Here is a 27,579-nt window from a genome sequence, read left to right on the forward strand (position 1 = left end):
AAGTTAGAATAAACATCTTTTGTTGTCATCTTAATTATATTGTTGATATTGTATTCCAGATTCACATTCATATATTGGTTCATATTTGGCATATTATGTTTAATTATACTTAACCACTCTTTTGGAATAGCTCTGGTTAGAGAAACATATTCAGCTATCCAGTTTTTCTTAATACGTAATTGTTTAATTATTTCTATAGGTTTCATTAGACGATTGAAAATAATTATATCTCCAATTTGATTAAAACCTGCATCTATCCAGTTCTTAAAGAATAGTGGTTTGTTTCTATATTTAATATCATTGTTACCCCATAAGTTTTGCTTTATCACTTCTTCATACTCGTTAATTGTACCTTCATTATTCATATTATTAAATTCAACACAACACTTTAGAACATTATAATAAAAAGATGGTATATTATCTAAGCCCATGTTATTTTGAAAATTGATATTTGACATACTTAAAATTAGTTGTTCGGTTCCAAATTTGTTAAAATAGTATAGTGGTAAGATTTTCCATCTTACGTGTTTTCTACACAGTAATTTTCTTGCCCATATCATTTTCAGAGAGTTTATGTGTAATGCGAAATCAGGCATACCTATGCCCCCTTTAATCATTTTACCGATTAAAGTTTTTCTTTTTATTTTTTCTGTTTTTCCATTCCATAAAAAGTTATATATCAATTTATTTATTTTAAAAATAAAATCATCTGGTACATCAATTATACATGCATTGTATGTTAGTTTAGACAAAGCTAAACTTTTTAAAATGGTAACTTTGCCAAAAAAGGTTAGGTTTCTTCCTTTCCATCTATTGAGTAGCATTTCTAAGTTTGCCAGCTTACTATCCCAATTTAATTCACTGCATTTGTTCTCATTATATCCCACATAAATACCCAAAATCTTAATTGGTTCATTAACCCAATTTAGACTGCATGGTTTTTCAATTTTGTTTACATTTTTGCCAATCCATATAGCGTTGGTTTTTTTTTAATTTAAAGTCATACCAGACACTTTACCAAACTTATTAACAATGTTTAAACCAATCTCTATACTTTTTTCATTTCCCACAAAGAGTATCAGTGTCATCTGCCAGATGCGCAATGCGAACTTCCTCACCATTATCATTGTTAGGTAAAGATATTCCTTTATAGCATTTATCTTTTCTTATATTACACGCCATAATTTCTACTACTAAAATAAAGAGTAACGCCGACAATGGGCAACCCTGTCTTATTCCGCATTCCATTTCAAAACTTTCTGATATCCAACCATTATTAACAATAACACATTCAGATTTACTATAAATTGTATTTACCCATTTTAAAAAGGAGTCTCCAAAATTAAATTTTGTTAGTACCTTAAACATAAAATCTCTATTTACAGAATCAAAAGCTTTTCTAAAATCAAGGGATAGAATAGCTCCTTCGATTTGTTCTTCTGCTGTATAATACAGAATATCATTAATTAGACGGACGTTTTCTCCAGCGAATCGTCCTTTAATGTACCCCTTTTGGTGATTGTCAACTACATTTTCAATTACTTTATGAAGTCTCATACATAGAATTTCAGTTAAAATTTTGTAGTCTGTATTTAATAAAGTGATAGGACGCCAGTTTTCAAGCAATTTTTTATCACCTTTTTTGTATAATAGGCTTATAATACCACGTTTCTGTGTAGAACTCATTTCATTGTTAAAATAACATGCATTTAGAGCGTCACAAACAATGTGTTTAATGTCATCCCAGAAATGTAAATAAAACTCAACAGTCAAGCCATCACATCCGGGAGTTTTATTTAATTTCATTTTTTTAATTGCATTGGTACATTCATTTAGTGTGACAATACCTTCACATATCCCCTTTTCTTCTTCAGTTAAACTCGTTACATTTGATTTATCTAGGTAAGTGTTTATTTTTTTAAGGGGTATACCCTTATTTGCATATAGATGCCTATAAAATCTAACTTCCTCACAAAGGATTTCCTTTGTCTTCGTTAGTATTCTACCCTTCTCGTTTTGTAAACATTTGATTTGATTTTTTTTTCCCTTATTTTTTTCCAGACTAAGAAAATATTTAGTGCTACGTTCGCCCTCTTCGATCCATTTTACTCTAGAACGTATATATGCACCTTTTGTTTCATTATCATTAAAATAGTTTCCAGCTTTTTTGTTTTTGTTTGCAATTATATCGTTGTTTAAGTCAACAATATCCAAAATGGTCTCATTTAACTTTCTGAAATATGAGCTTCTTACTTTATAATTGTTAGGAGCATATACGTTTACAAAAACATACATTTTACCATTAATTTCAACATTTAGAATTATATATCTTCCATTTTTATCGATACATTTGTTAGTAATCTTAAAATTGAATTCATTTAAGAATATTATTGATACCCCTGCACTGTTTGAAAAGCCAGTGCTATGTATGCAAGTACTGTTCCAAACTAAATTAAATTTGTCAAATAAGTCAGGTGTAAGGTGTGTTTCTTGTATAAGTACAATGTCAGCCTTTTGGTCTTGACACCAACTATGTATCTGCCTTTGTTTATCTATGCTACGTAAGCCTCTTACGTTTATAGAGACGCAATTAATGGTTGCTTTATCCATCTATGTTAGCTTATAAATAATAATTAAGTTGTATACACCAAACAGCTAACTTATTTGTCTATATATAAAGTATAGTATACACATACACATACACATACTGTAATACACATGCGGTGCTTAAAATACATAGCCTACAAAATGGTTGTTGGTATCTGTAATATGTATTATCATATTTACTATTATACACTTTTTAGATTGGTGCGTCTACAAAATTATTTCTTTTGTCCGTCATTCTTACTTTTACTTGCTTTGCGTCTTCTTTTCGTTCCCGGCATCGAGGGTGAGATTTCTGGCTCAGCTTGTTCCTCTTTATTGTTATTTTCTTTCTGTTTAGTCACTTGAAGGCCTACGCTGGAGCTAGCTGGAGCATTCATAAAAGTTGTTATCTTTCCTTGTTTCTTTTGTTTCTCCTTTGTTGGCTCGCTTTCCTCACAGTCATCTTCGTCACTCTCCTCACTTTCCTCTGATAATGATTCATCTTTATCTTTAGCTGGCTTATCGGTGTCGAGAGCCTTTTTTTCTATGACACGTTCCCACATTTCTTGGATGAGAATTTCACCCGAATCATTGTGTAACAGCTTTTCTGCACCACATTGGTCCTTTTTATAACCCTCCAAACCACAGGCGTGACAGACAAGCTTATTGGAACATGTTTTCGCACTATGACCATTTTTAAGGCATTTCGAGCACTTAATTCTTTCATCTATTTGACCATCGTGAAACATTCTCGTTTTGAAATTTAAAACGCTTACAAACCTTGGCAAAGGTGTTTTAAGGGTTTCAGCGTATAGTACCCGGTCTCCATTTAAGCAATTTGTTAATTGCCCGTCAACTCTCAGTTTCATCCGTTGTATAGATCCCAGTATTTTGCAATTAAAACGCAGAAGGCTTGTTTTAATTTCTTCATCTGATACAGATAAAGGCAGATCTTTAACAATAATGCGAGTAGCATCTGTGTCGTATGGCAGATATGGGTTCCTATCATAAATGGTAACATTTCTACCTCTTAGGTTTAACCCAGCTATTATTAAACAAACCCTATCTTGATGTGTTCCTATATAAATCCTCCATAGATTTTTGATACGCTGTATACCAACAATATTTTGGCTTTTCACTGCAAAAAACATTAATGACACAACGTCTTCTCGATTCTTTACCATGTGTATGAACACAACATTTCAGGCAAACTTTTTTGAGTGATAATTCAAAATAGCCACCAAAATAGCCACATTTTACCACATGTACCGAATTTATTCGAATAAACGCCCGGGCGTTTATTTGGTCAGGAGGGTTTTAAGGGGGAGTTTATTTTTTAAATCACGGATGCCATCTAATTGGTGACCATGCCGGACGCGATTTCCAAACTTTTATATTTTCTAGGGATCCGTTAACGTCGTGCTGTCTTTCATATTATTTACTGTCATTATTCAAGGGAAAACATTTATATATCGAGGTAGTTTCCCGTTGCCATCCTTACAATTTAGCTAGAAGCTGTCATCGAGTTAAACTCATTTTTGTTTTATAGAAATCGTAGCCTTAGTACATAGCCATATCATGCCTTTTGTTGACTTGTTCCAGCAACACCTTTTCTTTCAGGGATTGGTTCCTTGGTATAAACTTAATATTGATAGTCTTCAATCGCAAAAAAATCTTCTCAAAACAATAGTCTTTTTTCCTTTTTATTAGTAAATAAAATACAATAATATGTTATGTTACGTTATTTAACTGCCATGGCTTTAGACTGCGTTATACCTCTTCCTTATTGTTAACCTTCTTCATTCGCTTATTCTCTTTGTTGAATTTCTTATTTCGAGTCATATTAGGCCTATGCTCTCTTGTAAATATAAATACCGATTCCAATTCCTGTACTTCATAGAATACAATTTAAATCGGTCTATTGTTGCTTTCTTCTCTCTTTCATATTTTTAGATTTGTTTTTATTTTCTAATCATTGATATGGTATCGAATTTCTTCAAAATAGAACTTGTAATTTAAGTAAATCTACCTCTTTTACGATATACGACTATTTTATATAATTTCATCCATTTTGAAGCACACTTGTACAAAACATGTAAATTATTGTCACCATATTAGATTGAAAACAAGGTATTATATACAAATATGTTTTATGGTAGTCTATGAAGTCATATTTAATGGTTTTATTTCGGTTTCAAGTAGGCCTAATATGTATGGAAAAATATGATTGTGGACATTTTTAATTATCAACCCAACCTACCTCAGGATGTGCTTTTCTGTTCATACACCTGATAAGAAATCAATAAGAAATTAATAATTAAAGACTGAAACAAAAATTCCAAAAACGATCTAAATTTTTACTTACTTTATATTGTTTAAATAATTTAAATGGCATTTTTTTTTCTGCAAGAAGCCAAGGTATAATGTGAAAATATCGATGATTTTGTCCATTTATTCAATTCATCTTCTGCTGCTGTAGTTTCTTTTAGGTTAATTACATATTCTGTGTAGGAATAAACGACATTCTATTGTTTCATACCAGCTGAAGCTTGTTTTTGTCAAATGACAAGTGCCAAACAAAATATTACTATAATTAAAATTACCTTTTATAGACAATTTACAAACTGTTACCACAACTTGTACTGCAAAATAACTAAAATAAGACGAAGAGGTTTGGAACAAACAAGACAGCAAATACAATGTGTACTATGCATAGAAGCACGAGCTCCTTTTAATTTCCATCCACAATATTAGCATGTATGATTAAAATACCACAAAACCATAATAATCATAATCGTCCTCGTTTCTAAATATGGTCTATATTTAACAGTCAATCAATCTCTAGAAGTATAATATATACTGTGCCGTTTTCTCCATAGATAGCCTACCATCTCCGACTTGTACCGTCTCGTGAGTGTGTCCCCTAACTCTCCTCCCAGCACAGCCTTTAAATACCGCGCATAACAATTCTGATTCGTCCGCTTGTGGGCGATACATTGGCATGCGACACATGACTATTATTGTGACAATACGTAAATCATGCAAAGCTATAAATGGAAAGTTTCATTCTGTAGGCCTATATGAAACTGTGTAGTCCTACTAATTAAATTACTTTCACTTTTCTTGAAACATTTTCCACAAAGTATTCATGTAGTTTTACATGCAACGTCAGTAGCAAAAGTAATAATGATGTGTAACCGTGGAAGGAATAACACTTACGCCATACAAGCAACGTAAAGGCTGGTGTCCTGTCCACGTAAAGCTTGGTTCCCACTAGAACGTAACGCAAGGACGTAAACGCAACGTAAGCGTGTTGACCAATGACAAGCGAAGTTATAGACAGTTAGCAATCAAAAACGAATAAGCCATCGCTTGTGATTGGTCAATTCACTTGCGTTGCGTTACGTCCTTGCGTTGCGTCGCTAGTGGGAACCACGCTTAAAGCGTTTCATCTTTTATGCATTTTATCTTTGACATGTTTTATGATTTTTATGTTTTTTTGATGAATAAAATGAATGAAATGAAATGAAATGCAACACACAAAAAATTAAGACTATGTAAAAAGTATAATACTAATATAAAAACACCACCCGTAACCTTCAAATAATAATAAAAACAACATTCCAAGTCTCTACAGTAGTCATAATGTCGCAGTTATAAACATACAAAACCAAAACCGAGATAAACACATTTTAATTGTAATTAAACTGTCTCTTTCATTTCATTATTTCCTAAGCGGCGTTAACATTTTAAGTAGACTATTGATGTGTAAATGTACTGTGCATAATACGAATGATGGAATTACTTGATACCATTCTTACAGATTTTCCTTTGTCAGATACAATAATGCAGAGGTAATATTTAATCAATCGTATAATAGTAGTGATTATTAATCTCACTGTGAAAGATTTTTCATTTGGAGGTAGGCTTATATAATTTTAATGCATTTCAACTTCATATAACGATACTTATAATCATTGTTCTACGTTATTTAAAGGCTAGACATGAATTAATCGCATAACTCAAGCATTCCCATAACCCATCTCAAGAGTCTGGTTACTACTTTATGTCAAGTTACAGGTGGATTTGGAGAAAAGGTGTATAACTGGACATTACATGGTTTTATTGATTATGGTGGTATGCTGAATCATGACAATGAGTCTGGTGAGTACTGATGCACAGATCAACTGTGATGAGTAAGGATTAAAACTAAGACATCCCAACACGACCTTAAACAAATTCATAACCGGCAGATCAAGTAATGTCATCGAAAAAGTTCATTTGTTTATATTGATAATGGCTACAGTCATTACCATACTATTTGCTGTACGTATGATTCTTTACGTACTAAACAAAATCCGAAGACCGCCTGAACCACTAACAGTGTATTACCAAAGCAACAGTGCAACCGTTCACGGTATTCCAGAAATATCACAAGTAAGTGCAGATGACGTGGCGTACAGTACAATTACTGATAGTGCAGCAGCAGAGACGAGTGAAGATACTGACGTGTACTATAATCTTGTAGATACAGATGTTATAACTGACACTGAGGACAGGTGTACAAATGCAGAAGCTAGCAACAGAAATATCAACAGAAATGGTGTATCAGAACCATATTATTTCATACTGGAATCGTAACACAAATTAATAAACAATGATGTAATGTTAACTAGTTTTCATATTTTGACATTACTTTGTACGGCCGCAAAACCAAATAAACTAATATTATCTGTTGACTATTGCTAGAAATATATTTTCATTACTTAGAGATAACAGAAAACTACTGCATATTGGCATTTGGTTTTATTTTATTTAGTTTTATAACATATAGGAAAGTGTTATGTAACAAAAAGTATTATTTAATACATGCTGTAATATTTAAATACAATAGTGTTTCGGATTTATAGAAATTATTAATTGCTTTTTTTATGGATACGTGCAAACATGTTTTTTCCCCCCAAAAAATATTTGGAATTTTTAGTTGATACGGGTATGTATATAGATTTATCCTTCTAAACTTATATTGTCAGTTGAGTAAACAATAATTGATAGGTGAGGTACTTCCGTAAGAACTTTGTCTACAAAATGGATTTTAACATTAATTCATCGAAGAATCTCAAGTTCATCAGTAGTACACTGTCTTATGAAAATGATGTACATTAACCCTGTAACGGTCATTTGAAAGGATTGATTGATTTATCTATATATAAATTTACGTAAGGGCAAAATTCGATAAATCGCGGTTTATTTCTAAAATTTTTACTCGATGGTATATAAAATTGGTTCGTACTTTCGGTACTGATTTTAACCACCTGATGTAACCCTGTTTACTAATTAAATTGAGTTAGATAATTAGTTATTGACGATTAAAACGAATTTAGGTTCAACGATTTGCCCCAAATAGGGGTGTTTTCCGATCGTGGTATACACTGTCTAATGGATGTCCAACTTGAAATATACCCGCACACAATAATACTAGGACGCTTCGCATTTTCCTATCTCCTCCTACGATAATTGTTTTTAATAGCTGAAAACCGGTTGAACTGCCCGAGTACAGAATCATAATGTTGAAGACAGGCCGATTTTCTTTAAAAAATACTATTTTGATAGATTTAATTTACGTTTTTACAAATGTATTGATTTGCGATGAATGGAACATTCCAATCTCTCAGTCTGCCAGTTTGGTTTAACACAAGTAGGTGAATTTATGAGCCCTTGGAGAATAAACTTGCAATACTTTGACAATACAGTACTGCAAATACCTATTAACCATTTTTGGTCGTCATTTGAATCGAACATTTCTTACTGTGAATACTGTTAGATGTAAAAAAATATATACAAATAAACTTTATTACTGTGATTATGGGTAGGCTCTACTGTTAGATATATAAACACGTAATATACAAATAAACTTTATTACTGACAGTTGCTTCTCAACGTTTGCATTAATTAATAATTACAAAAAAATATAAACGTCGTAGTGGTGTATCGTTACATGTACTTTACTATTTCAATCGACTATGACAGTGACAGTTTTAACAAAGTATTAAATCGCAAATGTTTTACTATATTTAGTCACCGTTAGTGGTATATTATTTATAGGCCTATAAAAAATGAAAACAATATTTCGTTACTGACGTGGATAAAGAATATATTTAAAAATTGTTCCTCTTTGTACCTATCCTCTTTCCCATCCCTCAACCCTAATTGGGTTTCTTTAAATGAATAAACAATTTGGACTCATTTTGTGGTAAGTTTCTCTTTCGGAAGTAATTCCCAGGGTGCTAATTTTGGTTGACTACATAAATCATTGTGTCTACTTATTCGTTTCTGTAAACGGCAATGTATTATATAGTCCTGCGGTACGTGCATTTAAAATCGCCAGATTTTTTACCCTGAAATTACTGTGTATTCGAGAACCATCTGTGGGCACGACCTAGATGGTACGCGAGCGAAGCGAGCGTACCATCTAGTACTAATAATTATACTAATGTTAAATATTCTACAGCTTTATTAAAAAAAGTATGATATTTCTCGAATAAATTTAGCATGAGTATTATATATATTTATAAATGATGAAGGGCTATAGTGTTGCCCGAAAGCTCAGCTAACTTTTCTGGCTGTTTTACTTTATCATTTTGATTTAGCTTTTCGCTTTTTTTTGTATCTCCATTGAGATCCAGCCACTGATACCCACAGCATTGTCATTTTTTCAGTAATTTGCCATTGGATTTATAAATATATATATACATATACTGTTCTTTGCCTGATTTGATGACGCTACGGCATAAGTCAGGTTATCATATTAACGATGTTTTGTAAGTTTGTAGAAAAATCGAACAGCACTGTTGATGAAAAAAATGAAGTATCTGATGGCCAAGGTATGCTGCCATTCGGTATTATTGTCTGTGTCATTGGCGTAATATCGATTATCGGAAATATAATCGTTGTGATTGTCTATCATAGTATGAAACATGCAAAAATATAATCACGAAAAGTATTGATCTCAAATCATGCTGTTGTAGATACTTGGATTGGAGTGACATGTTTCGTAGTAATAACAATCTGGAGCAACTTGTATGGTCACAAAGCTAATGTAAAAAACACTGATCCAGCGTTCGATATTTTTGTAAGTTTATACAAAGTTGGTCGCTTTGCTTATTAGAAGCGGCCTACGGCTTAAATCATAAAGAAAAGAAAATACAGTGCATGTTACCGTTAAAATATAGGCTTAAAAATGAGGCATGTACGAGTTGGTGTGGGTACGCATACACGCCGCCGCACGAATAGTAAAACGTGTTTTCGAGTACACACGTACGTGCGGAGAGAACTGAATTGGATTTTGTGTTCGGATAGCAGAAGGCAAATAGCCCATACACATTTTGTTACCACTGTATACAACAACTGACAATATTAAAAATTAATATTGATCATGGCGAACTTAAATCAGCCAGAACCATTAAATATATCGACAAATCTATTTCCAACCTAACAAAAAGTTGAAACTACAAGTGGATGCATCCCTGATTGGAGTGGGAGCAGCACTCATACAAGACGAAAAAATTGTTGCGTTTACATCAAAGGCATTAACAGAAGCGGAACAAAGATATGCGAACATTGAAAGAGAACTACTGGCGGTAGTGTACACAGTAGAGAAGTTCCACACATATGTGTGTATGGAAACTCATTCATTGTGGAATCAGACCACAAACCATTAGAGATGATCCAACTAAAAATTTAATGTGTGCACCACCAAGACTACAAAGACTACTAATGAGACTACAAGGATATGATCTGACAATCAAGTATAAACCAGGCAAAGAAATGGTCCTGGCAGATGCCATGTCTAGATTAAACCCTATAAATGACAGCCAAATCGAACAAGAAGTAAAGATACAACTGTCATATTTCTCAGAGGCCAAAGAAGAAGAAATAAGGCAGAAGACCAAGGAAGACCTAACTCTCATAAAATTGGGAAGTATAATACGGGAAGTACCGTATAATACAGCAAGGCTGGCCAGACAAACTAAAATCTGTACATAAGACAATAAGACCATACTTCCCATACAGGGATGAACTCACAACAGAGAACGGAATAATACTAAAGGGTAACAGAGTAGTGATCCCAGAAGTCATGAGACAGGACATCCTAAAACAACTACACACATCCCACTTAGGCATAACCAAGTGTCAACTGATGGCTAAAACATCAATCCATTGGCCCAGTATTAATGAGGAAATAGAAAACATGATAAAAGCATGCCCATCATGCCAAAAACACAAACACAAACAACAACATGAACCAATGTTGAAGAGAAAAATCCCTACCAAAGAATGGGAAATACTCGCAGCTGACCTATTCTACATAAATAGAGTAGAATACCTCCTAATAGCAGATTATTATACCAAATATCCAATCATAAGAAAAATACCGGCAGGCCAATCAAACAGTGAAACAGTTATATCATTAATAAAAAATGTCTTCTCAGAGTTTGGGATGGTTCAAGAATTGATTACCGACAACGGACCACACTTCAACAGTGAACAATTCAAACAGTTTAGCAAAGATTGGAAATTCATACACAAAACCACAAGTCCTCACCACCATGAAGGAAATGGATTCATTAACATCGAACAATTTAAACGAGAGCTTAGCGTAATAACATGGAACGATGTGAACTTATTGCAAGAACCTAATCAAGCTTATAATACTTTTGAAACTAAATTAAAACTTTTATATAATAAACATTTTCCAATGACTACGCAAAGTAATAAAAACACAAAATTAAAACCTTGGATGTCAAATGGTTTGTTGCAATCTACTAAATATAAACACAAGTTATATGCTAAATACCTAAATAATCCTACCAATCATAATAAAATAAAATACACTAAATTCCGTAATACCTTAAATTCACTTATTAAACGTGTTAAAACCGAATACTATCAAAACAGATTTACTCAATGTCAACATGATATTAAAGGTACATGGCGCGTAATCAACTCCTTGATTAAAAGGTCTCCGAATTTGAATACGAAAGTTGTTCTAACAGGCAATAATGGTGAATCTATTGAAGACCCGTCTCAAATCGCAAATGAATTCAATAAGTTTTTTGTTGAAATTGGACCAACTCTTTCAAAAAAATTGCCAACCGATCAATCTGATTTTAAAACGTATTTGCCCTTACCTACTTTAAACTCTTTATTTATGTGTCCAGTGTCTGATACAGAAATTATAGATATTGTCAAGTGTTTTAAAACTAATAAAGCGCAAGGACTTGATGAATTCAGTCCAAAGGTTATTAAACAATCAATTTCCCTTTTGGTTAAACCTCTATGTCACATATTTAATCTGTCTTTAACAAAAGGAGTTTTTCCAAATAAATTGAAATTGGCAAGAGTTACTCCCATCTTTAAAGCAGGAAAAAAGGACACTTTATCTAATTACCGACCGATCTCAGTCCTTTCGCTATTTTCTAAAATATTAGAAAGAATTATCTATAATAGAACCTATGCCTTTATGGAAAAAAATAATATTCTATTCAATAAGCAATTTGGATTTCGCAAACATTTTGATACCGCAATGGCCTTAATTGATTTGTTCAATGAAATAATAGATGCATTTGAAAATGATGAGTTTGCAATTGGTGTTTTTGTCGATCTATCGAAAGCATTCGATACCATTAACCATCCCATTCTTCTTTCAAAACTGTATCACTATGGTATTCGCGGTGTTCCTCTCGATTTATTTAAGAGCTATTTATCCAACCGCTACCAATGTACCAAGTTTTGTGATTCCCAATCTGACTATTTGCCTATTACCTGTGGAGTACCACAAGGTTCATTACTAGGTCCTCTTCTGTTTCTTTTATATGTGAATGATATTTACAATTCGTCAGTATCTTTATCTTATTTTTTATATGCAGATGACACAACACTAATCTGTAAAAATCGACACTTAGAGTCGTTATTTAACACTGTAAATACAAGTTTAATTAATGTATCCGAATGGTTTCTGGCAAACAGCCTTTCTGTAAATCTAAAAAAGTGCAGCTATGTTTTGTTTAGAAGTAGTACGATGCCGATTAAATTAGGTCCATTGCAAATTAAACTAAATGGTTCTGTTCTCCCCATGGTCAATCATGCTAAATTTCTGGGTGTATCCATTGATAGTCGTCTGACATGGAAACCCCATGTTATTGAGACAGAAAACAAAATCTCAAAAAATATTGGTATAATTTGTAGACTGGCATCTTTTCTTCCACATCATATTCTCCGAACACTCTACTGCTCCCTTGTTTTGCCATATCTTTTATATTGCAATATCGTTTGGTGTAACACATTCCCATCTAATTTAAATAAACTTCAAATACTACAAAAGAAAATCATTCGAATAATTTCGAATGTTTCACCTAGAACTAGTACAGATCCTTTATTTCGTTCTCTCAAATTATTAAAATTAACAGATATTAATATTTTCCAACAATGTTTATTTATTTACAACAAAAGCCAAAATGCTCTTCTTCCATCTCATTTACGCGATATGTTTTCTCCCAATTATGAATTCCACGGCTATTCCACAAGAATCCTTAATAACCTTCATATTCCTAAACACAAAAAGACTTCTTTTCAACATAATATTAGATTTACTGGACCCAAGATATGGAACTCACTTCCTAACAAAATTACAACTTCTGCAAACAAACATAGCTTCGTCTTTAACACTAAACAATATCTAATACAAAAGTAAATTAATTAACTAGTTATATTCTAGGTATCAGTTTTTATTGTTTTCATATTCCGTTATGGTAATTACTTTATTCCTATATACCATTTACTATTATTTACTAATTTGATTTTAGTTACTTTTTGTTTTGTTCAGGCACTTTCAACACAAGCTTTTGCTTTTTAGAAATTGTGCCTCCTTCATAATATTGTTTTATTCATTTTAAAGATGAGAAAAAAAAAATTGTATTGTTTTAACTATCTTTCTTCTCGTCATGAATTTTGTATTATTATTTATTTTGTATATTATGAAGGAAATAAATGTTACTATGAATGAATGAAAAAAATCGAACGAATGGTTCAAACAGTGAAGTCAACCATCATCAAAGCTCAGCACAACAACACAGATGTTGATAAAGCTTTACTATACATGCGAGCAACTCCAGTCGACTCAAAACTTGCTTCACCCGGAATGATGATATTTCACAGAGGACAAAAAACAGAACTTCCAACAAACAATGAAAAAATGCCATACAAAACCACTTCAACCAATAAAGGGAGGCGAAAGCGTGAGAATCCGACACTCTGACAAAAACCCACAGTGGATCCCAGCGAATATACTAAACAAAACAAGTCCACGTTCGTACAGAGTACTGACAGAAAACCAGAAAACACTAAGAAGAAACCGAACACACATCCGCAAAACAAACGAACACTTCACACACACAATACTAGAAACACCACTTACTCATTACAAGACCATCATCATGCTCTAGCAGTGGCAGAAAAATTAAGAAACCAAATAGATTAGATTTGGAAATAAAACTTATAATTGATTTATGATGATCGTAATATGATTGATAAATGAGACTCAAAGTTTAATTATATTTGTATACCATTATGAGTAATTAAAGAAAAGGGATGTTATATGATGGCATCATATATTATGATGTCGCCCTCTATAGTATGTAGGATACCCATAAGGCAACACACCTCTAAACATGGCTTCAGTATAGAAGACCTAGTCTGGGCTCCAGACGGAGTTTTTTCTTAATACAGTATTAGTAAAAATATAAATATTTTTGCACATATGGCGTTTCATACGTGTATTACTTGAGTTTGTATTTTCAGACAAAAATCGCGGTCGAAATAAAAACAAATAAATAAAAAAAAAACAATACAGACTTGGGGCAAGTCTATAGAAGACCCTACGAAGGATTGTTATACAATGATGTAAAATAATTAAAGAATAAAAGCATTGTGTTAATAGAAACGTCTCTCGTGTCATAAAGAATATTACACTACCCTCTAATAATAATAATGGAACGATCCATTTGATGATCTGGGTTTTCTAGTTCCATTTTGGAACTAGAAAACTCAGATATTGATATCTGAGTTTTCTAGATCTAGAAAAGTCAGATATCTATGTTTTCTAGAAAACTCAGATATATCTGAGATCTGAGTTTTCTAGATCTGAGTTTTCTAGACACCCAGTTTCCATCATATCATTGTTGGATAAATTCAAGGAGACTTATAACATTTACTGCTGTTTTTATAAATACATCTCGGTTACAATAAAACCTTTTTTATACTGGATGTGTTTGAGAAAATTTAGGAAAAAGCTTAAGGAAATACTTTCACAAATAATAACTAAACCTTGATGTATCGGTTATCATTTGTTGTTTTGGTTTGTAGAAAATAAGTCAAATATTTCTGGACACTATTTTAAATAAACTGTAGCTACAACAATACATTGAATATACATTATTAACTTATTAATTAAATATTATTAATTTTAGTGTTTACTTGAATCCTTGATTACACCGACTGAATACCGTAGAAGACCGAAGACCTACGAAGAGAAAATCTATAATTCCTTTACGAGCGCCACCACTCGGATATATCTGAGTTTTCTCTTTTGAATTTTTTCAAAATTATGAAACATAGGTGAAATGTTTTGAATTTTGTATTGGAGCGGTTAATCTGCAACTCGGTAGACCTGCTGCATAATTTCATCCGGCTGAACAATTAATTTAATACAATTTTAGTGAAGGTGTGTTAGGCCTAATATTAAAATGATTAGTTAATAATGTTACGTGTTTTCCTTTGAGATAGGATATGATACAGTAGACCTACTTATTTATATTCATTGAAATTCAACTCGGTTTCGCCTCGTTTAAGAACAGTCGATCTTCCACCTCATGAAAAATTCTCTTCATTCAACTCAAACATTATTATGCAACTGCAAATAAAATTATATATGTAAAGGTAAAAAGGTAAATTGACCCTATTTCACAATCGTTTAATAATTTATTAATTGGATTGAACAGGGGTCTCTGATTCCTTCCCACAAAAGAGAAAACTCAGATATATCCGAGATCTGAGTTTTTTAGACACCCCAATATAAGCAGTTTAAATACAACATTTATTTCTATTGATCATAAATTCCAATAATTATCGATCTTTAGTTTCACCTATGTTTCATAATTGTTTGGATTTTATTTGTGTTACACGAGCTTGTTGAAAATAAGCACTTTCTTATCAGTGGGGGGATAGTTCAAATTACACAGTAAAATCTCTATTCTTTTGTACACAAATTTTGTAAATAGAGAGGCATTTTAAAAAGCTATGAAAAATAAACGGTGTGGTAAAAAATGTTATCAGATGACTAAATATAGGTGATATAACTTGAATATTACATTTCTGATATTTTTATTCAACTTCAGATTTTTATTTTCATGCTATAGCAAAAATTATCCACCGTATATCCACCATCTTTTTTCACCGTCTAGGGAGTCATCAGACATGTTATTACATTAGGTTAACTACCTAACTACTGAAAAAAAGTCTTCCTGGTTTTTATGGAAGAATTTTGCCAAATTTTGTATTTTACCATATTAAGGGAAATTCATGTTTTTTTGTCTCGATTTCTGTTACAAATATTTGACTTATGTACAATCAGGGAAGAGTTAATAACTCTTCCCTGGTACAATTAACCAAATATTATATTTAAAATTCATCCTGTACCTGAGCTTTAAGGTGAATGCTAATAAATTTTGAATTGATAGACTAGTTAGTTGTATCAATAACTAATTAAGCAAATAAAATCATTTATTGGCTTATCTAACTTCAAATACATATAAACATATATTTGTGTTTATCTTGATTTATGTAAAAATAATCATGATTATGTATTTTTTATACTGTTGACCTATTGTATCTTTATAGGCCTGTTATTCAATTGTTTTTTAGTTTTATTTACTATGTATAAGTTTTTTTTTTGTGTCAGACATTTTGTAAGTAGGCCCTAATGTGTATTTACTACTGACCTATTGCTTCGATATATTGATTTGCTCGTTATACAATTGTTTTTAAGTATCTATTCAAGTGTGCAATTACTACTGTACATTTGTTTTTTGTTTTGTTATGTTTTTTTTTGTTTTGTTTTTTTTTTTTTGGGGGGGGGGGGGGTTTCAATGTAAGTTAATTATGTAAGTTTTATCATCATTTACCTTTTATATGTTGTTGTTTATATTTGTATGGACGCACCACCGAAAGGTGTGTGCCACTGATTCTAAAGTGAGTACCAATAAATACTGAAATACTGAAATACAAATATGATGAGGGAAAATGCTACATTACACACACGTTTACGGGTTGATTTTCTTTTTACATAAGAGTTGATGTACTATAAGCCTACAATAAAATATATGATAAAATAAAGGATGTTGTAGCATTTTCCATCAAATCAATAAACTATTTTTAATACTGATTTTTAACTAATGAGGAAGTATTAAAGAAAACAAGCATCCATTTCCTGTTGAACCTCGGTGCGGTGGTTTCTGTCGAAACAGGAAGGGATATTGATTGAAACAACTTAAACAATTTTTATACAGTTATGCACATTCATTTTGTAGGAATTTCAATGCATCTTTTATTTAGTGAAATACGCCGAAGGTTGCTGAAAATGTATAAAATGTGTATACAAAAATAAAAAAATTAAACAGTAAAAAGTCAATGTGTTTTAGAATTAAAATAATGAAACTATAAAACACGCACACAGGAGCATACAAGATTGAATATGGTCTGACGTTGTACTATTATATCGGTCAGAACAACGACAATCGGATAAATCCATTCCTACTTTATTTATATATCTGCCATGTAGGCCTACAATAGCATGGCGCATTAGCGGACTCCCGTATTCGCAGATATACAAACCGAGTGTTAACTAGCGCCATCACAATCGTTCCAGCTGACATACTGTACACTGGATGCTTTTCCTGTACAGTTAGTATATACTAATAAAAACAGGGCCATATACACGCCGCACGCGTGCTTAAATTTGAGTTAGTGTTTACCGGCCAACCGACCAACATAGTGAACTGTAAAGTCGCGTTTGCACGCGACTAATAATCTCTTGGATTTATAAAGCGCCTAATGTTGTGAAACCTCTAAGCGCTGTACATACTATATCCTCGGTCATTTAGTTTTATTTTAAAATTTAATTAAAAGATAAAAAGTGCATTGTATATTCTGGATTTTTTAAATGTCTATTCCCAGTTTCATTTCAACTTGAAACTTTACTTATCTAATCTAGTTTCTGTTTGAAACAGACGCCGAAATAGTTCACGTATTGCAGTCCTCTTTAAAACGACCACCTGTTTCTAAAATGACATGGTAGATTATGTACATGTACAATGGATTAAGACAAAAAACGTCTTGTCATTTTATTGGGTGCCATTATAGGCCTATATGAAGTAAATGTGATATAAATCTGATGTAGCACACTCGAGCGTGACTTGTCGTTCTGTACAATGCGAGTTCTGTTTTGACAGAAATCAATGTTCAATCACAGTTACTTCACTTATTAGGACTAGATGGTACGCGAGCGAAGCGACATCTAGGTCGTGCCCGCAGATGGTTCTCGAATACACAATAATTTCAGCAAGAAAAAAATGGAGATTTCAAATGTACGTATCACAGGACTATAATACAATGTCGTTTAAAGAAACGAATAAAAAGACTTATAATAATAAATAGATTTATGTAGTCAGCCAAAATTAGCACCCTGGGAATTACTTCCGAGAGAGACAGAAACTTGTCACAAAACGAGTCCAATTTTTTTTATTTGGACTCATTTAAACAAACCCAATTTGTGTTTTGTATGTAACATTAGGGTTGAGGGATGTGAAGAGGATCGGTACAAAGAGGAACAATTTTTAAATGAGTGGACTATTGTCGTTTACAGAAACGAATAAACAGACACGATGATTCATGTAGGCCTAGTCAACTAATATTAGCACCCTGGAAATTACTTCCGAAAGAGAAACTTGTCACAAAATGAGTCAACATTTTTGATTTGGACTCATTTAAACAAACCCAATTTGTGTTTTGTGTGTAACATGGTTGAGGGCCGGATGGGTAAGAGGATATGGGTACAAAGAAAAACAATTTTGAAATACCCAGTAACGAAATATTTTTTTCATGTTTTATAGGCCTATAAATAATATACCACTTCATAAGTAACACATTTGCGATTTAATACTGTTACTGTTACGGAAACTAGAAAAAGTGGAAGAATATAAATATCTAGGACAAACACTGAAAATGGAAGACACCACGAAGGAAGAAGTTATGTTAAGAATAAAAGCAGGATGGATGAATTTTGGCAGACACAAACACATGTTGACTGACAAGAGTATACCAATGTCACTGAGAAAGAAATTATTTAACCAATGTGTGCTATCAAGTATGACATATGGTTCAGAGACATGGGCAATAACAAAGGAACTTGAACAGAAACTTACAACTACTCAAAGAGCAATGGAAAGGAAGATGATGAACTTATCGCTTCGAGACAGGGTAAATCATACAATCATAAGAAGAAAGACAGGTGTTACAGATATAATGGAGAAAGTAAGACAATCAAAATGGAGATGGGCTGGGCATGTGGCGAGATTTCAAGATAATAGATGGACATACAGATTAACAGAATGGCAACCAAGGGTAGGAAAGAGGAAAAGAGGAAGACAAAAAAGAAGGTGGAGAGATGATCTAACAACATACATTGGAACGGCTGCATGGACTAGGACAGCAAGAATTAGACAGAAATGGAAATGTTATGAGGAGGGCTTCATTCAACAATGGATGAACTAATTGCCTAGATAGACTGTTACTGTTAAAACTGTCACTGTCATAATCGATTGAAATAGCATAGTACATGTAACGATACACCACTACAACGTTTATATTTTTGACATTAATTAATACAAACGTTGAGAAGCAGCTGTTAGTGATAAAGTTTATTTGTATATTGTGCGTTTATATATATATATATAACAGTAGGGCCTACTCACACTCATAGTAATACGTTTATTTGTACATGTGTTTATATATCTAACAGTATCCCCACTCGCAGTAAAAAAATTCCGATTCAAATGGCGACCAAAAATGGTTAATACGTATTTACAGTAATGTCAAAGTATTGCAATACTATATCTATATAGGTTTTTTTTTAATAAATTTACCGACAGCTGGTGGTACTTGTGTTAAACCAAATAGTTATATTGGAATGTTCCATCCATCGGAAATCAATACATTTGTATAAACGTATATTAAATCTATCAAAATAGTATTTTTTTTAAAGAAAATCGGCCTGTCTTCAACATTATGAAGAGTAGAATAGTAACAATGCAATAGCGGGTAAAGTCTTGTGATTATTATATGGACCCGTCTACTTTCGACTTGTGGAAATTTAGTTGATATAGGGCCTAAATGAAATAGAAAAAAAAGGTAAATTTTTATTCGACATGAGGTAGATCCCATCATTATCCCATGCCATGTATATATCAATACCTTAAATGAATAGGCATGTTATAGAAGCCATATTCCTATTGGTCTGTGCATAACCGGAAGACCCTGTAAAATAGGAAATCAATGTATTATATTGCGTCTAGTTAAAACCAATATATGCTCATTATTTCGTGTTCAGTAGACGCTTTAACAGGAATAGGAAAATTATTACAGTAAGGCACTAACGATGTTTCAAGAAAATGGCAACAGCACTGATATTAAGAGCGCAGACGTCAGGGACCAAGGTATTCTGGCCTTCGGCATTATCGTCTGCATCATCGGTTCAATATCTATTATCGGAAATCTAACCGTTGTGACTGTTTATCATAGCATGAAACATGCAAAAATAAAATCACGGAAAATATTGATCACAAATCTTGCTGTTGCCGATATTTGGATAGCAGTGACTTACTGTATAGCGATTACTAGTTGGAGCATCTTTGAACGTAACAGAAGTCGTATAAAACAAATTGATCCACAATTCAGTTTCTTGATAAGTGTATACAAAGTTGGTCACCTTGCTTCAATCTTGCTACTCCTTCTGCTTGCTGTGGATACATGGAATGCTTATCGAAATCCTTTTGCGTATAACAAGGTTGTCATGGTTGAGAAGAATGTGAAGATTATGTGTCTTCTGGCATGGATTGGCTCCTTGGCGTTGTCCATCGTTTTCTTCACAAAACCCATCAGCTATATTTTAGTGATTTACAACACTGTGTTGTGTTTCATATCAGTGTTTATTTCATGTATTCAATTGACTATTGGTATCTTGATATTGATCAGACAAAGAAAGACACATAAGAAAATGGAACTAAAGGATTTTAACTTTTGGAAAATGTTGACACATACGTATTCTTTGATGCCAGTACCATTCCTCTTGATTTTAATCTCCAGTATTTCATTGGTGGATAACATTTTGGATACTGTAAGCATTTTACATTTGCTATATAATTCTAAAAGAAGCATAACACTTATGTCGGTTGTTATGAAGTGCATATCTGTGACAATAAAGCCTTTTTTATACTGGATGTGTTTGAGAAAATTTAGGAAAAAATGTAAAGAAATTTTAAGTTCACAAAGATTAAGTAGACATATCGATTATCATTTATAGCTTTAGAGTGCAGACATTTGCTGTACTGTTCATGTCTTATAGATTACAGAGAGAATACTGTAAAATAACAATACTACCATCAATTAGATTTGAAATAAAAATAACTAAATTACTGTATAAGATAAGGTGCAAGATATATTGGACGTAAATAATTGGATGGAGGAAGGCTGCAGGAAAATATACTGTAAACGAGACATACTAATACGATGAAAAATGTTACCGTATTAAAAAAAAACTAGAAAAAAAAAAAAACTCGATAAAACATTCTATTACTATCAATCAGCATTTTAGTCAATACAAGTTTTGTTGTTGTTGTAATCTGTAAATATATATAAATACATAATATTTTGATGATTAGTATAACTAAATAACAAACATTATTTTAGAAATAGGTAGCTGACGAAATTTACATCTGAACTGTTGATAATTTTGTGGTTTTTTTACACATATAACTTTTTATTCTTTGTATTTAAGATATGATTCCAAAATAAAAGTGGTAATTAACTTTTAAATATGTATTTGTTATTCATTCTTGAAGAAAAAATGCGAATAAAATACGAAATAGAGTAAGGCGTGTAAATAATCGGAATAGCGTGCACACAAAATGTATAGCCTAAACAGGAAACATTCAAGCACTTTATTTTAAACACAGAAACATCTGGCGGTTTGAGAATATGGCCGGTTTCCGCCAGTTTGATGGAAGAACACAATAACATGGTATAACCATGGACCTAGAAATTAAACAAAGCTAAAGTTGAAACCGAAGCTTATATATGAGAATCAGTTGAACAGTTAACCAGACTAAAGTATGAGGTAGTTAATTAATAGTCTCCTAACATGAAAATAACAGGTCTGGTCTTACAACAAACTACAAAAAGAGATAGAGACAAAGTGGAACCTTGGTAATTGGAGCAGCTTATAATTCTAATAATAGAATAGTAAAAGAAGCAGACTAATCCAAGTGTTTTACGGTAATTCTAATAAGTCAATGAAACCACCGCAATGATCAACGCGTGTTTTCACCGATATGAATGGACACGTTCGATGATGATAGCCTACGACATAAGATGTCATCCAGGTCATTCAGATAAACCAGTTCGTCAATAATAAACAGCTCTAACTCATTAAGATCCCTATTACAGTAGCAGAGACCGCATCCACCTCCTCTTGCTTGGATCTATCTTTGGATGTATGAGAGGATTGAGAAAAATCGGGTTTCATGGAGCTCTTTATTGTCCAAGAACTATGTTCTAAATTCCTTTCTTAATCTGACGTCACAGTGGTCGAAGAAGTAGAAGAATCGTCGGATGGCGTAGAAGAATCGTCGGATGGCACAGAAGACCCCATGGATATAAAAGAAAACAGATTGTGGCTTATTTGGGGAATGCAAAAAGAGTAAATTACACAGCAAAGAAACACAAAGAAACCAAGCAGTGGAATCGTTAGACACTGGTTAGCTGGTTAGCTCTGGATTCATACTAAAGGCTCATATTCATGTATTAATTATCTCGTTCGACAAGCACACAGTAATAACAAGTTAAATTATTTAATTACAACAACGGTGGCCTATCATACGCTGATCCACCTGTACCGGCAATGAAGTGCCATTTGCCATCACAGGACACCTGTTAGGTACTCAACTTCTCCTTTAAATGCGTATCCTATACAGCTCGGAGTCCTGTCAATTACTGTAGATTTAAGTTGGACATCCATTCATCTTTTTGCGACCATGAAGCATTCCTAGTCTTAAAACCCATGAACACTCTTCAGATTATAGAATCTTAACTGCTCTTGTTCGCAATCAATCGTATTTCTCATTATGAGATTATTGTTTTTTTGCAGAGTCGTGCACTTTTGGTACCGCAGTGATCTATTGTTATTCCAATATCGTCGGCATGCGCTTAAAAAAAAAAATTTAAAAATCTGCGGGTAATCCAGGGATCTCAACCTCTTGTAACCTTTTAGTTATGCATTCATTACATACATACTTCTGTATACAAATCTCGGGCGAATCAAATTTCGAGTTGATTTACTTCGATGGTTACTGGTACCGCATGACAAATTTGTAGACGTTTCCCCACAAAGTCGACGTAGTTCCTTTTCTTTTGAGCTTGTTATTTAGCTCAAGCTTTCACATATGAAACTTTATGAAAAAATATAATACGGTAGAGATAGATATATGTGGCCAGTGTCGTCTTTTGAAATGTTTTCTTCCATAATCTCTATGAACTTACCATCGATGGATAAGGTCGATATATCATCATCTTCACATTTCATGTTTACATTAATTTTTTCGTTGATTCATTGTCGTGTTCGATTATTCTTCCCATGAACTGGATCAGCTCCTCTGTCTATTTACATCCGACCCGATAATTTCCGTCCGTGATCAAAGTGGTGTGCACAAGGAGATTCTGGTGTGTCATTTCGGGATTCTTGATATGCTTGTATCGGGATTTCTTGAGAGTAATCATGATTTATTTGCGTTTTATGAATATCGCCATTTCCATCGCCTTGACATTAATTGCCTGGTCGATAATATCAGTAATAACTGCATGTTGTTAATACGTAGAGTCTTCCAAACTTCTCAAGCCAATGCGTGTTTTTACTCGTAATTTTCTGGATACGCTTATGCTAAAATGGCCTTCGCACATTAAAGTCTTTACCTATTTCTTCGCTATGATTTTCACAACGTCTTCACAGGCAACAGGCAGCTGCTTACTCCTCAAACCTTGCTTTTGTTTCGGTAGAGCAGATGTTTCCGCTGATTTTACTTTAAAACGGCAATATATGATTTTGCTGGATATCTCCGAAGCACAAATCGTGGACACTGGTGTATAGAACAATAAGACACCATCGTTTTTAATGCTAATATAAAGAAGAGTGTTGTGTAGAGAGCTATGATGTTGTTTATTTGAAATGCTACAGAAACAATTGTAGACTAGTTGTGTTTGTTTGAAATAACATAGACCATACTATGTTGAAAGCAATATTAAAAAAAGAGTGGAACCAAATGGTTCGATGATCTCGTTCAACAATATTTGAAGTGAAAAACTACGCAAGGTGACTACTGAATGTGGTCTAAGGTAAGGTAATTTGAAGATTTGCCACTGAATGCAACATCTTCGTATACAACATCTGTGTACTTTTTTAAAGTTTACATTTTAGAGGTACTGTAAAAATGGCAAGGCAGCTCTCCGATTGTGGCCGCATATACTGTGCACTCAACAGGTTGATTTTCGATGGCATATTATTGCATTACAATTATTAAATATAACGTTAACGTCAAATGTGACAAAATAACCAACGTACCATTTTACATTCTACATATGTCATGGATATTGTTGCGATTCAAAGCAGCAGGTGTCACTACATGCTAATCACTTATGATTAGACCTATGGCATTATGACATAAAAGTGTTAAGGGATTCGAAAGCTTTGATGTGTTGAAGAGAGATTTTTAAACACTCATTCTTGAAGCTGGAATAATATATTGGAATTTATTTACTTGGCTACCGGGAATTTTATGTCATGGATATTGTTATGGAATGTTACGATTCCAACGTGACAACAAAGCAGGTGTCACTACATGCTAATCACTTATCATTAGACCTATGGCATTATGACATAAAAATGTTAATGGATTCGAAAGCTTTGATGTGTGTGAAGAGAGATTTTTAAACACTCATTCTTGAAGCTGGAATAATATATTGGAATTGATTTACTTGGCTGCCGGGAATTTCCGGAGATATCTTACACTCGGTAAACATACAGCTATAACATTAATTTATAGCTCCATGGGTAAACCAGCGAGTTGTTGCCCTGGTTAAACTTACGAAAATTGAATATTGCCGAGTGTTGATTGGTTGTGCATTTTTCGCAGTATATGGAAATATCAAATCTCATCTCAGTCCCCGTTAACCCCATACAAGAACCAACAAAAACAAACTGTTTGAAACATATTTATTCTGGGCAGGTGCGGCCACACACGCCAACTACCATAACCGTTGCAAACTCAGCTGGGAATACGACTCCTCGGCAAGCTCCCTTTTGAATTTGCTCAACTTAGCATCAAGAACAGCAGTCAGCAATGTCAACGTAACCCTGGTCTCCAACTACGCCCTGTTCTGAGTCCATAACGGCACAAAATTAGTTAGATATAGTGAGAAGGAAAACGCGAACTGGGGTAAAGAACTTAACAGTGTGACGTGTTGACCGCGAATGACTAAACATACTCCCTTACCCACTACACCTGCACAAGCCCATTTGCATAACAACACACGGCATACCAAACCGTGTCGTACAACTACGATGACATATAAATTCTCTTCTAAACACGTAACGAAGAGAATTACTAATATGTATGTGTACAAACTGTTTCTCTGAACCATCGCAAATAAAAAAAAACCAGAAAGACCTCAGTGTAGTGGTTTAGTCTCTAGCTGAAGCCAATCACTGACCACTCATTAGCAGTGGTGTTACTAAACTTTTTAGATGACCCTTCATTTAAATAGCATTCTAATTCAATTACATTTTAGTGGCAGTGGCAGACTGTTTAGACAATCGTTTATTTAGCTGCGCTAATATACAGTGGTACTGTACCGTGTAGACAGTCTATAACTATTATAATATAGAAGAGGTTGTCCTGCACGTTTTAGACAGTGCCTTAGTTAGGATATTTCATGACTTTGTTACAGTTCTATTTTTTACAGAGCGCTTATAAACATTTGTATTATGAGTTATATAAGATTAACAATTATTGTTATTAAGCAACACCAGTGGTGGTTGTGTACGTTTTAGACAGTCCCTTATTAATACCTAACACACCAGCAATGGTTGTTTTGTACCTTCTAGACAATCCCTCAATTAGATCTAGCATAATAATAATAATAATAATAATAATTATTATTTGCCTAATATTAAGTATTTTAAGGCCAGTTGTGTATTTTTTGCTCACAGTTTTAATGAACTCTAGCATGCTTTTGGGTTTTGCTTTCTAACACTAACTGTAAGTCTATTTTATTATTTAGCAAGCATTATGATACAAGTATGTTGGAATACTGTAATAGAATAGGCTTTGTCAGTTTCACAATAATAACCCTGTGCTCAGGTCACCGTTTTCTTAGACATAACGCCTTTACTGCTAAACTTCTTGCTCCTTGGCTGCCTAGGCTGCACACTGCCATCACAAATTGAATGAAAAAATTTCCTCCGCCAGAAACACACAAAAATTGCTCAACCTGTAAACAAATATTGCGATAAATTAAAAATATGATGTTAATGAGAAAAATAATATGGTATATTAAGAATAACATATACATTACTTCACACAAATAAATAAAAATATTATACAAGAAGTATAACAAATACTCGACACACAACAGTGGTTGGAAAGAAACTATGTTTGTGTTTTTCTTTACAAAACTAAGTTTGGATTTTCATCTTCTAACCTCAGTCTGATTCTAAGTCTGTTAACTCCAATTTCAAACAAACTTTCAACCCACAACAACAATTCGTTAATTTGAGAATGCTATTTAACCAGTACAGTACAGAGGCCCAAACTTGGAAAAATGAAATAATATTGGGAGATGTGTGCTGAGGGGAATAGAGAGATCGAGAAAGCTATAAAATTAAAAATATACAGTACACCCAAATATACAGGCCACTTTCATAACATCTGCAGGGGAGGTAAAGGCGACAATGCATTTTCACTATATAGTAACAAACTAATACCTGTATACACTGAAAATAATAAAAGTTGGAAATCTACTGGTAATTAGAAATTGGTCCCGTTTCTGTGTCAAAACATTCACACATTATGTAACCATTAATTTAGTTCTTTGAAGTTGAAAAATGTTTTCTTTTTCCTGCTCATATGGCAAAGTAACTATCGTCATAGGACAAGCCTTACCAACACTTTGTGGATTTGGTTCACTGGGTACATGCAATATAAATACAGTTGTTTACATTACCATTGGAACACTTGCAAACTGCAATACGTTTTTAACAACTGCTTCATTGCAGTGTAGTAATTCTTGAAAAAATGTATTGATAAATTCACTTCTTGGTCCAGTGAACTCACTTATGATCATTGATGAAAATAACTGCAGTAATGAAGCTGAAAAAATAATGATACATTCCCACTTTTTTCCGGAAAAAATATATTCCAACAATCTGGACAAGAAGCAGGTAAAGGTATTTATTCTGGTCCTCAGAGGTATTTTGATTAGGTCCTCCACGAACCGACGGCAGCCAGCAGTGCAGCGCCTACCAGATCAGCACACCGGGAGACGATCCCCTAC

At 33.2% G+C, this 27,579-nt stretch overlaps 1 protein-coding gene and 1 long non-coding RNA gene across 4 annotated transcripts in view; both read right to left on the bottom strand.

Moving 5' to 3' along the window:
* The window catches only part of LOC140063636 (uncharacterized), a 478,535-nt gene that overhangs the window by 109,743 nt on the left and 341,213 nt on the right, over positions 1–27,579 (bottom strand). The gene's annotated exons all lie outside the window — the stretch shown is intronic.
* The window catches only part of LOC140063627 (mediator of RNA polymerase II transcription subunit 24-like), a 54,472-nt gene continuing 51,744 nt past the window's right edge, over positions 24,852–27,579 (bottom strand). The window contains exons 21-22 of one of the 2 annotated variants that reach the window (XM_072110049.1): positions 27,250–27,395; positions 24,852–26,517 (exon numbers count right to left, since the gene is read on the bottom strand). In XM_072110049.1, coding sequence (XP_071966150.1) covers positions 26,389–26,517; positions 27,250–27,395 — 275 coding nt within the window. In that variant the 3' untranslated portion in view covers positions 24,852–26,388. Of the gene's footprint in view, positions 26,518–27,249; positions 27,396–27,579 lie in introns of those variants that run through there. The other variant, XM_072110050.1, reaches the window with a different exon arrangement.

This window comes from Antedon mediterranea, chromosome 1, assembly GCF_964355755.1.
Source record: "Antedon mediterranea chromosome 1, ecAntMedi1.1, whole genome shotgun sequence".
Classification (NCBI taxonomy): domain Eukaryota; kingdom Metazoa; phylum Echinodermata; class Crinoidea; order Comatulida; family Antedonidae; genus Antedon; species Antedon mediterranea.